At 34.5% G+C, this 12,427-nt stretch overlaps 1 protein-coding gene across 5 annotated transcripts in view; it reads right to left on the bottom strand.

Annotated features, from left to right (window-relative positions):
• Positions 1 to 3,899: 3,899 nt before the first annotated feature.
• RFX3 (regulatory factor X3) overlaps positions 3,900 to 12,427 on the bottom strand; it is a 147,001-nt gene continuing 138,473 nt past the window's right edge. For 4 of the 5 annotated variants that reach the window (XM_075410679.1, XM_075410677.1, XM_075410678.1 and 1 more), the window contains 2 exons: positions 11,714 to 11,756; positions 3,900 to 10,767 (listed from right to left, as the gene is read on the bottom strand). In XM_075410679.1, the coding sequence (XP_075266794.1) occupies positions 10,529 to 10,767; positions 11,714 to 11,756 (282 nt within the window). In that variant the 3' untranslated portion in view covers positions 3,900 to 10,528. The remainder of the gene's footprint in view (positions 10,768 to 11,713; positions 11,757 to 12,427) is intronic. The other variant, XM_075410681.1, reaches the window with a different exon arrangement.

Raw genomic sequence — 12,427 nt, 5'->3', positions numbered from 1 at the left:
AAGAAGACAATGTATCTGAAAAAAAAACTCCCCGTATTCGTAAAATTTTGAGTGATAACAGCTAGTGTGATCTGGGACTACATGACACAGGGAATTTTGACTGTTTGTCTTAGCCTTTAATGCACATGTTCTGCTTTTGTACTTTCTGATCATTTTCCTATCCTGATTTCCATCAGTCTCTTTAAATGATGGTATTATTCAAGAATCTGAGGAGATAACTTCAAAGGTTATTGCTCAAAACCGTGTACTACACTATCCCTCATATGGCGAGTTCCAGCAAAATTTGACTGGGAACGCTATTCAAGATGTTGCTCAGCTGAAACTGCTTCGTCACTGTGAATGCTTTATTGTGTAGAATGCACCATTTTTTGTTTCAAAATTGATCTTCGGAAGTAACAGGAAAACAATTTTTAATCCAGTGTTGTCTTTCGTTGGGTATCAACAAAGGCAGCAGTATCAGTAGGTATGCAATTATTGCTACCAATGAGTTCTTTACTAATAGTATAAACACTAAGTTTTAGGTATCTCTGCTAAAGCAAGTATTTTATATGTGGAAATCTGAACCAAATTTAAGTCTACTGGTGCAACAATATATTCTATTAAGTCTTATTGTTCAGCTTCTCCTTTGACATTGAAGGCTAGAACAGATCAACCAGCATTCATTCTGCAGGCATACCCTGCCTATTTGCCAGCTACATGAACTGCTGATTACAAAAACCAACCTCAGAATGTGACAAGTACTGTAACACAGAACTAGGTTTGAGTTTCAGACTGCTGTGTCTGCAGAGCCTCACTGCTTTTAAAGTAAAGAGCAACTGCAGTTACAATTCTGCTTAGTTGGTTTAAACGTATAGGATCCCTGCTTCAGCAGGAGGGTTGGACTAGATGACCCACAGAGGTCCCTTCCAGCCCCTACTATTCTGGGATTCTGTGATTCTGTGATCTGGTGGTGTTAAACGAGAGAAGTTCATTCTCTTCCAGATACTGGGATAAGTTCTGTCTGCAATGGATTAGCTACTTGACCACTTTCTCATTTTTTAAAAAAGAAAAGTCCACCCAAACTTTCAGGAATTTAAAATCAATTAAATTCCCTTTAACAGCAAAAAGATAAAAAAAAGCTTAACACTGGTACATTATTCAGTATAGACATTGTTAGATATTTTGGCAATTTTGTCAGCTGAAACATGCTACAACAAGACATTTTCTTGTCTATCTGTATTCCAGTTTGTGTAGTAGGAGCACGAATTTGATTTGGATTTTCCAAAATAATTTGTTTTGCTGAAATAACTGTGACAGATAGCATCAGGCAGCTGTGAGCAATAAAAAAAGCAGTGTTTGGGGACATCTCTTTCATGCAGAGATGAGATCCACCAGTTAGTTGAGAGTATGATTCAGTTGAGCAACATAGGAATGACAGCTTTCCTACTTGCTATGTCATGCTATCAACTCGAAACGACTTTGATATCATGCTGGTCACTGGTGGTTCCCAGACAGAAGTCTTTCTTCTGTGAACCTGAAGACAGTGGAAAGATCCGTGAAGAGCCTGGGGAGCAAAAGTCACTTTGTTACTCACATGGGCCAGTAAATTCAGTGCCTGTGCTGCAACTACACAATTCTTTGTGAGTTGAACTTCAATCAGTGTGCTGTTTCAGCCAGCTGTTTCTGCGGTCTTTCAGTATTGGTGGGAGACAATACAACCTCAAATTACAGCTTCTGCTAAGGACCAGTTCACTAACCCTCCTTCTAAAGTGCATGCTAAAGAGTATTCAGATATTCCTGTTCACAATACTATTGCCGGTAGCTCTCGTAAACTGTGCTATTAACAACTCAAGTATTGTACATTTGCTTCTGCCAGTAATGCTTCATGAAAGAAGATGAAGAATCTGAGCACTCTTGTGCTTTCAGCAAGTTGTCAGGACTTTCTAACCAACAAATATCTCCAGAAGTGGTGATGTTAGTACAGACCACATTTAGAAGCAGTTTGAGCAAAGATGGCTAAACCAGAACTGTGCTAGGACGCCATCTGTTAGTGTGGCTCCATTGCGGGAAAAGGCAACATTCAGCTGCAAAGAGAGAACAGCTTGAGGCAGCATTTTTTAATACCACTTTGCGCTAGATCTCTGAAAGTATGTCTGATTTATTAACTGCTAGTTACTAAGTAAGCACTGGCCTAGGATGTCTGCCCTAAACTCTGATAGTAAAAGCAGCAGTAGATTTTGTGCACAGTGTGCCAGTGAAAAATGTCTATATGCAGAGTGATTCTTACTACAACAGCCCTGCTTATAAAATTGCTTAGAATAAACTGTCAGCAGCAACACCTTGTGGTTAAGGAGGGGGTGTCCTGTGTTTTGAATAAAAATGTCCTACTGCTTAGGTATTCAGGTATTGGGGAAGAACATACACAATGGGACTGAGCAAAATTTGGAATGAGACAGCAGAATCAAGTCAGAAAAAAACTCTCTCTCGTGTGCTGTTAACAGTGCCAAAAATAGATCAAGGTTTCTTCTTTGCCTTGGTCAGATGTCTTTGTGGAAGAATAACTGGTTTATATTTCAGGTAGCTTTTGGCATAGACCTTGATACAGAACTAAACTGATGCACACGGAATTGCTGCAGGCTGTATGACATTTTACGTAACAATAAGCTTCACTTACAACCCTTCTTACACTCCTGTTTTTCTTACAGTACCCAGTATTTCCAGATTTCTCCTACATTTCAGCTATGCTTCATGCTTTGAGGTCTGGACCGTAGTACTCTGGGCTACTGAACTAAACTTCCATTGGTTAACCAGTTAAAGCACTTTAATTAATAACATCATTGCACTTCAATTAATATCATCATCATCAGAGGCTGAATTCTGCAGGGTCTTCCTGGTAATACTGTCAGTGGAAAAGAACTGAGTAATGTAGCCTGTTGGCTGTATCAACTATCACTTGGTGTGAGATCCCTCGTGAGGGAGATGTCCCTCTACAGATTTTCTTGTGCATGTGAGCTTGAGCAAGACCTATTTAGCCTCAGCAAGGCACCAGCTAGGAAATTAAATCTTAGTCTTGATTAGCAAACCAGTCAGGAGTATTCTGTAAATACAAGCGTGTCTGGTCACTGGTGTGTAGAAAATTTATAGTCTTGTTTGGTAGAATGCATTGCAGGAGCCAGTACTGTACTCTACTAAGCTTTTGGTCTTTATTTGAAGTTAAAGGATAGGCTATGACTGGACCATAACTTAAGAGCTGAACTTCCTGAGAAAAATAAGCTTTATTTAGGATGCAGTTTTTCTATCTTGAACACAGTTTTGTGTGAAGTACTTCTAATCTTCTTCTAATTTAATCGTCATTTTGATACTCTAGTATCTATTACTCGGTGGGTCCTCCACAGTTAAACTAACATTGTGCATTGCTTTATGTGAAACAGTGCCTGCAACACGTACTAGAGACCTGTAAGATACACGACCTGATAAGATTAGGCCTTTGTCTATGTTTTGTGAAACTGCCAAAACATCCAATTTATTACCACATTGCAGAATATTTAGAGCAAAACTTGCAGAAGTAAGTTCTGCTGGTAATGAACTGACACCACTAATTCCTGGAAGCCAAAGTCTGCATGCCCCCTCACTGACAGCTGTTAACTAGCTAAATCTCTAATAGGAAATTACTGTTAATACTGAAATTTATATTACTAACCGCATTTACTGGGAATGTAACAGCTACTTAATTGAACTGACACACCAAAATACTAGTTTATTTTGCAGTCTGAGACACATTCGTTACTTAGTTCTGTTGCTGCTAAATAAAAAATTGCAGTCTTATTTAAAAGGCCTAACTTCAAATAATTTTAATTTTAAAATCAGTAATACCACAATCCAAAATATCTGGCTATATACAAACTGAAGCAATTCAGATATGTTTGTAACAAGAAAACAAATTTATTGATTTTAAAAGACAAGACACAATTTCGTTTTGAAAAACACAAGAAAGCTAGCCTGAGTTCAAGTCTGAAATATTCAGAAAAATCCTACTGTCTTTAGTATGTTCCAGTCATTTTTTTAAACAACACACTAAAAGTTAATATATATTTTTATAATTATAAAAGTTCCCCAGTTATTGTACAGTACACAATACAAATTGCCCACAAACTATTATTTAGCTCCTGCCAGTTTTGAGAGGACATGATATACTAAAAGATTTAGCATTTCTCACAAAAATCACATCAGGAAATACGTATTTACAAAATCAAATACATTATACAAAAAAACCATCACGTTATTCTGTAAAGATGTCTTCTTTAAATAATTAAAAAGTATATTCAACTGTAGTCCAAAAACTGGAAAAGAACATTACATTATCTCACACATACAATCTACAAAAAGTTGCTTACCTCATTTACATAATATATTGTCAACTGGAAAATAAAAGTTTGAATATGTCCTAGTGTTGTGATGTTTCTGTGCTGTGGGACTGAATAATGTAATCTGCCACTTACTAAGTGAAATTTAAATGATGGCACTTAAAAAAAAATTACAGTATAAAATAAATGCAACAAAGGAAATCTCCTAGAAGGTACGAAAGCCCTGAGTGATGATAAAATTACTGATTGGTAGCTCTAGAATTAACCTAATTAAAGTTTACCACCTCAGGCACAATTTTCCAAGTTTTTGAAAGGCACTCAAAGTTTCTTTAACAGCCTCATTGGTTATTAACTGTAAATCCAAATTTTCAGTGAAGATGAGTGGAGATGGGCAACTTGCTTTGGTACAAAGTGGTATTTTCCTATTATATTTTAAGTTGCTTAATTGGGTTTCTTTAAGATGGATATTTAATGTTTAAATACAAGGCAATCACTTTAATACTGCATTGAAGGAAACTTTACTTGGGGAACCCTTTAAGTATTCTTTGTGTAAAAAGCTCTTGCTGGTATCAGTAAGTCAAAAAGAATTGAACCGAGTTCCTCTTAAGTACCAATCCATGCGATGTTGTTCCTCCGAAGTCTAAATTCCTCTTACAAAGACTTTTATTATTTCAGAGTAAAATTCATCCAGAACTGAAAACTCCTGTAAGATGTTTGCACCATAGTCAAGAAAGTGCTTAAGAACATACAAAGAACATTTTCCTGATTTAGATTTAAGTGAGGCTCATTTGATGCTCATAGGCTTGTTCTGGGCCTTCTTTTCTACAGTGAATTTCAGCCTTAATGAGCAATCTACATAAACAATTCTTACCAAATATTTAACTACTCAGGGCTTCCAATCCCAAAATGCTAATTTGTTTTTCCAACAGGAAAAAAACCCAACAGAATAAAACAAGAGTTAAAATTATAATTTTCAAACTAAGGCATATTTTACTTCAAACAAACACTCGGCAGTCACTTTGTAAGTGGCTTTTACTATTTCTTAGTTAAACTGGTAAATTAAACTCAGGTCTACTGGCACATAAAATCACTAGCAGCAATGATCAAGGCATGCAAACTCAGAAGCATTTACAGTAAATTATGAATAAAAAAAGTTGTTAAAACCCTTTGAGTATTGCATTTATGTTAATTAATTCTGCAGGAATTTGCATTAACTAAAAATGTTTACAACTTACTTGCACTATACTACTGACGTAATTCCATTAAATAAATTAAAATGAGATCCCCCTTTTTTTTTTGCCCTCAGTTAGACTTAAGTAAGTACAGCTGCACTTGGTGTTTGCTGACTGATTGATATTGCAAGAAACCGGTAGAAAATGTATTCTACTCTCACTTAGTAAGGTGGTGTTTCTATCTGTAAGTTCAAAGAATCCTACTTGCTATTACACTTGTTCCCTTGTTCTTGTAAGCAGTGTTTGTAAGAACAAAGGGGCTTTTTAAAGTGGCAAAAGGCTTGTGCAATTTCTTGGTTGCTTTTAAAACTCTGACATTCTATAAGGGCCACCCAAACTGTACCCCTGTAGATACAGATGAATAAAACACCTTCAGCCTTTAGCTATGTTATGATTGCAGTGACTGAGCTTTAAAAGGAATCTCAATATAACCATGCACTTTTTGTTCTTGTTTATCAAAAACACTGCCAAAAATTTCAATGCAAACATACCAAATATTCTTCAAAGTTTATTCTTCTTCACTAAGCCTTCTTTTAATCCTAAATATTCTTTTACGGTACCAGAATATTGCAATACTAACCTACCCCAAGAAATTTTTAAAATAGTCTGAATATAGTTTTTAAACCTTTATCTTCTAAAGGTATCTTAAAGTAGACAACTTCACATCTGTAGAAACTTATGCTTGATTTTCTTTATAAATTTATGCAATTATGAAAACAAGGAAGAGGAAGTACTGTTTTCTATTACATAGTACACATCAATGGCAGTGAATATTTTGCCTACATGTATTGAGCCTCCTATAACAAAACCATTCCCGTGTAGTATGCAAGTATTTACTTTAGACATCATTAAAAAAAATTCTACAACACTATCAGGTATTTCAAAGTATATGCTCGACAGACTAATTAAATTATCTAAAAAGCTTTGTTCCCATCACGTTACTTACAATGCTCAAAGGGTTAATGCAAGGCATTATATAAAATTAATTTTCTAATACTAGAACTAAGCACTGTGTGTTTATATTTCTATTCCAGTTTTTATTGTTTGTCTTAAATCACTAAACAAATTAGCAGAGATACTAGAATTCCATTTATTGATTTGTTTTAAACCATATACAGAGGATGTCCTATTAGAGAGACAAGGGCCCAATTTTCAGAAATTCATACTGCTCTCTTGAATGTTTTAAATTCTGAAATTATTGTTCTATAGTTGTATTACTCATAAATCCATTTTTTGTCAGCACTTTTATGGCTCTCAATGGTTGCTTTTGTTTTGTAAAAACATTCTGAATTAAATTGGATTGCAGTGCATCTCTAATACAAATTGTTTTCTAAACAGTGCAGATGTCAATTGGTGAGAATCACAACGATATCAGATCATTTCTCACAGGGAAAACAAGGTGAAAAAAAAGAAGTGGTTCAGATATTTAAAAATACCTCGCTTGAAATTAAATTTGTATATAGACCTATACATTCCTGAATGACAGAATGTTACCTATTTTCTTATTTTTGAACTAAAGGTAGTAATGCTGTAAATCATCATTTTATAAGTAAATAATTTAAAGTCTATTTTCCAAATTTTTATGGAACTTTTTTAAAAAGAAGGTGCTTAGAGCATGCTACAGTACAAGAGCAAAACACAGAAATAACAACTGAAAACAAAACAAAAAAAAGCTTTAAAACTGATTTATCAAGAGAAAGATGAAAATGTACCAACAAATTTTAATAAAACTTTTGAAAATTGGGCCCTGTGTTTTGAACAATACCCATTCCCCCACACTGTTCACTGCGCTATCTGTGATAACAGGGGAAATGTCTCTAAAATAATTATTTTGGATTCCATGTCATGATTACATAAAAGATATAAACCACGTCAACTCTCATAATGTCTACCCTGTGGATACATGCTACACCTCTCCAGAGTACAAACAACAGACTTCAGAGCTGGTGTGGCAATGCAACCGCATGCTACACATTATAGAATATAGACTGAGGTATTCGTATCTCTGTAGTTTAATGATTACTAAAACCCAACTATTAAATAGCCAGTGTGCAAAATGTTTTATCTAAGTGTTTGATTAAAATTTCAGTAAATATAAAAACAACGCAGAAGATCCCCAAACCTGTAAGTGTACAACACAGCTTACAGTAACACAGTTCTAAAAAAATCTGGTAGCATCTTTAGAATTTAAACATAGGAATACAGACTCCATTCAGTTTTCTGAACCAGCGATAGTTCCAATTCGTTTCGATAACTCACTGTTTTTAGAAGCTATGAAATACATTCCATTTTTGTATTCAGATTTTTGTTCGGTTGTGTTTTGCACTTTGTGAACAGTGAATAACTGAGTGGAGTGGGGAGCTAAATAATGAAAGATATTCAGGTCCCACCTTTTTTAGCAATCTAGATTTACCTATTACAATCGTACTCTTTTCTCAGCAACAACAAATCCAACATTAAAACAAGAAAGGACAATAACAAAAAAACCCATTAAAGGTCCATCAACACAAAAACTGAAACAAGTACTACAGTATTAAAAAAAGCTGAAAATGAAAAAAAATGTTGAATTATTTCACTTTATTTTACTTGTAAACATCTTATAATGCACAATGAAGGGGAGTAAATATTTATCACAGCTTAGTTTTAGAATTTTTGGTGAAGGGTACAGATGTGCTGATTTCTAAGGAAAAATCAGGACACACTGAGTGATATATGTGAGAACAAAATCTATAATGAGATTCAGTGCATTTATGAGTTTAGAAATAATGAAAAAAAACCTCACTTTCACTTTTTACTGAGGCAAAAGCCATCTACTGACATTAGTAGGAATTATGCCTACCTAGAATGAGCAGGATGGGTTCACCTCCCAATTCTGTAAAGGAATTAAAATTTAATTTTGTACACCAATAATGTTAGGACATTTTAGTTGATGCGCAGCTGTATTTGCAGCATATGAAGACTCTAGCAACAAACTCGTTTGCTATAAATATGCTGTTAATTTTACATGCTCTTCTCCCATTTGGTATGTATGACTTTAAAGTCATTTTCAGACACAACCAGATAAACCAAAATAACCCCTAATTTTCTTACACAGTCTTTTCTGTAAAGTTGATCTTTTTGTGCTCTCCTTCACTATTTGGCTTTTTCTCTTATTTAATTTCACTATTTAGTGTAGCAAATTCATGTGTCTGCAGAATGAAATGTTTAAGAAGAAAAATTTGAGTTGTTTAATGTCAATTAATATGTTCTCTATAAACAGTCATTATTTAACCATTAAAATGTAATATCTGGCTGATCCCCCACAAAATATAGAAATTGAAAACATGCACTGCATTATGTACCTGCTCATTTATTTATTTTTAGTTTTTAAAATTAGAAGTAGGTAAGGGTTTAGAAAATATATAATCATGCTTGGGACTATGGTCAATCTATTTTGACATTTGAAGTTGGTATTAAAGCTAGTTTTGCTTTCCAAATTCCCAAGCAAATTTTATTTGTAATAAAGTGAAATCCAGCTAGAAACGAGAAAAAAATAGGCTTATTGTTATTCTAAGAGGGCTATTAAAATCATTTAATAATAAAAAAATCCTTTTATTCTTTTGAAGGCTATGTAACCTGTCCTTACTTCTTAGGGAATTTGAAAATGACAGGCACACCTTGTTGAATTAATTTAAGAGTTAAGAATAACAAAACGTACTAAGTCTTAGTTTCAGTTCTGTTTAAGGCACCATGTAATAGCCGAGGTACAATGATCCCTGATGTACATTCTTAAATGGCAATGGTCCATCTAGCCACCTATTCAAATTCTACACAATTGGGAATAAGTACATGTGAGGTGTGCCAGTTACACTGCCTTATCTAATTTTTGTAAAAATTTAAATCCGCTTTAGCAACAAGGAAATATTTTTGAAAGGAAAATGATGCAGGTTGCTACATTCCTTGCATTCTATAAATCATCTTTTCTAAGAGCAGCAGATTGAACCACTAGTAGGAAAAGACCTGGAATAGAAGAAAGTCATCCAAATGGAATGTTTTCCTGTATGTCCAGTTCAGCATAAGTAGCACATACACTTAAAATTAATAATAATAATCAAGTCACTTCTTTCTCAGCTTCAGTTTCTAACAACTACAGAACCACTCAACAGCCAAAAACACCTGTTCAGTGGCCCCACATATAGAATCAGTAGTCTTCAGAAGAGAGGAACTGGTATGCAAATAATATCTGGAACTGTTGATTTAAAATGAAGCTTGCATTGTTTACATGATGGTCAGTTAATTAGGTACGTTCGTGACGTACACATTATCACATTCTGTTACAATTCTGTCATTTAAACTTGCTTCGTGCTCACAGAAAAAACTAGGAGATCTTCCCAACCCTCCAGCATTATTACAAAAAATCCCCCTGAATGCTCACAATTTTATCAAAATAGTGTCTTCTCGTTGTCCAATGGAAAGCACCTTTTATAACAAATTTGATACATCTGCTGTCAAATAAGTATGCCTCCAGTGTAAATCAAAGAAAATAGTTCTTTTGATATTTCACAGAAGTGCATCTAATTAAAAACCTATCTATATGAAATCATCATCTTAACTAATAATTAACATTAAAATATTTTTAAAAAACTATGAAAAATTTAAATTATTATAAGAGGACAAAAACATTAACATTAAGCTTTGCAAAAATCTTCCTTGCATTTGATACTAAGAAAACTCTTCATATTGAGCGGCCAATGTAAAATGGTTCTGTTTACAAAAAATCTCCTTTTTTTTTTTTTTAAACAGATCTGGCAAAATACATACACCCATTCCATTTAACAACTCCAATAAAATAATGTTCAGCACAGCTAAAATTTGACAACAGTCGACCTTCGGAATTATTCTCTTTATTTTTTTTCATATTAAACTCAAAGGGCTAATGCAATGGGGTGGGTGTCAGGAGAGGGAGGTTTCATATTAGACTGCAGTGTATGTATTTCCAGTAGCACTGCATTGTCTGATAGTCTGAGTAGTTGCAACAATGTGCTCGTTATGAATTGGGTTGAGGAGGTTCTGCTGTACTCCACTCTCAAGCACTGGCTGCATGCAGCCCACCTGGAACGCCTGGTTTAGCTCTGTTTTCTCTCTCTTGGCTTGTGGCTCTCCATTTTCATCCAGCTCCTCATCTATTTCACTTTCAACTTCGCTGCCCTCATCTGCACAAAAAAACCACGATGAAACTAGCACAAAGGAAAAAAAAAAATCTAATACAAGGGCCTCTATTTTGCAAATAATAGTTGAAATACAAAAATACAGGGAAGACTAGCAATCTGATAAAGCACAAACTGAAAATTTAAAATTTTAATGGAAAAAGTCAATTATTATCTCAAATGGGTAAACAGAGTCTCAGCTTTGATCACCTGAGTTATGCATTGTTGATAGAGTGTGGAAAAAATAATTGCAATCTCAAAAACAATCTCTAACAAACAATATTAACTTCATATTACAAAATGGCTCTCATCTCAGACATGATGAACACAAGACTTATTACTTCTAGTTACAGATAGGGAAACTGAGGTGAAGAAATCTGGGGTGGCTTAACCCCTAATTTTGACATAAGTTCTTATACTCACTAGCGGAGTGATCTGGGGTCAAGTCACCCCAAATCACTCAACTAGTCAGTATAAGAATGTATGTCAAAATATAGCATGGAGGTTATAAGGAACTAATTTCTTTCTGTCCTCTTCACTGACAAGTTCTGACAACTATTTGCATGCAATTCTGCCTTCTTCACTTTGCCAAATATTTACTACAGATAAACATACATAAGCATGCCCCTGTCTTCCCACAGCTGTTACCCTCCTCTGTCCTGTAGATACAACTACATTCTGCATAAAAATTGGACTATTTCTTGTGTCAGTAATAAACATCTTTAAAATATATTCTTATTTTAAAACAAACCTACAATATTCTGGTTATTATTACATGCTGCATATTACACAGATAGCTTATTGTATCCATATAACATATATATGCACTTTAAAGCATGATACAGCTCTAAATTCTGTTTTACTGTATTTTTAAAACATAAGGACTTATTTTGCTCAAAGAGACACACTAGCTTTATACAGAATTATATACTGGGCAAATTAAAATGCTTACCTTTATCCATATTTCCAGGGGACACAGCATTTATATCACCAAACTGCAAAATAAAGAAAAAAAAAACATGGACGCAGTCTTAAGCAAATGTGAACTTACGAGTATCTGTGATGGAGCAGATCGGTGCTCCACTAGTTGGAGGCTAGCATTCAAACACATGATCTTGGCTACAGCCACATCCACGGTACAGAAATTCATTTTCCATTCCATCCTAGTCTTGTGCTTATTAAGACAATTATCACTAAGTAAACGCTCAAAAATTAGAATGGGGAACTACAAACTTTTTAAAGATTACATTGTCAGGGCTTTTGTTGCTTGAAGTGAGCTATTTCTGTGTTGTATAAAGCCATAAATTATGACAGATATCCATTCTGACCTGCCAATATTTTAACAAAAAACTCTTTTAAAAATTTCCCAGAGACAACTTTAATTGTACTGAAACAAAAATGAAGGTGTGTCACAGTGTTGCAAATCTACCTGTAAGGTAGAGGAAAGGCACTGCTGAGAACGAGTTTACAATCTGGTAAACGATTTACTGATATAAAAAAAGACCTTTTAAAAAAAGTTGCTCACAAGCTAGATGTAGAACCTTCCTCCCTTTCCCTCCCTGAAAGTTTCTCTTAAATAAGAATTGGCAGAGCAAAATACCATCAATGAATCTCAAATGAAAGGAGTACATTATTTAGATAAATACATTTCTGTCCATAAAAGATG

Source organism: Opisthocomus hoazin, chromosome Z (genome assembly GCF_030867145.1).
Source record: "Opisthocomus hoazin isolate bOpiHoa1 chromosome Z, bOpiHoa1.hap1, whole genome shotgun sequence".
Taxonomy (NCBI): domain Eukaryota; kingdom Metazoa; phylum Chordata; class Aves; order Opisthocomiformes; family Opisthocomidae; genus Opisthocomus; species Opisthocomus hoazin.
This window is presented reverse-complemented; position numbering and strand designations above follow the sequence as displayed.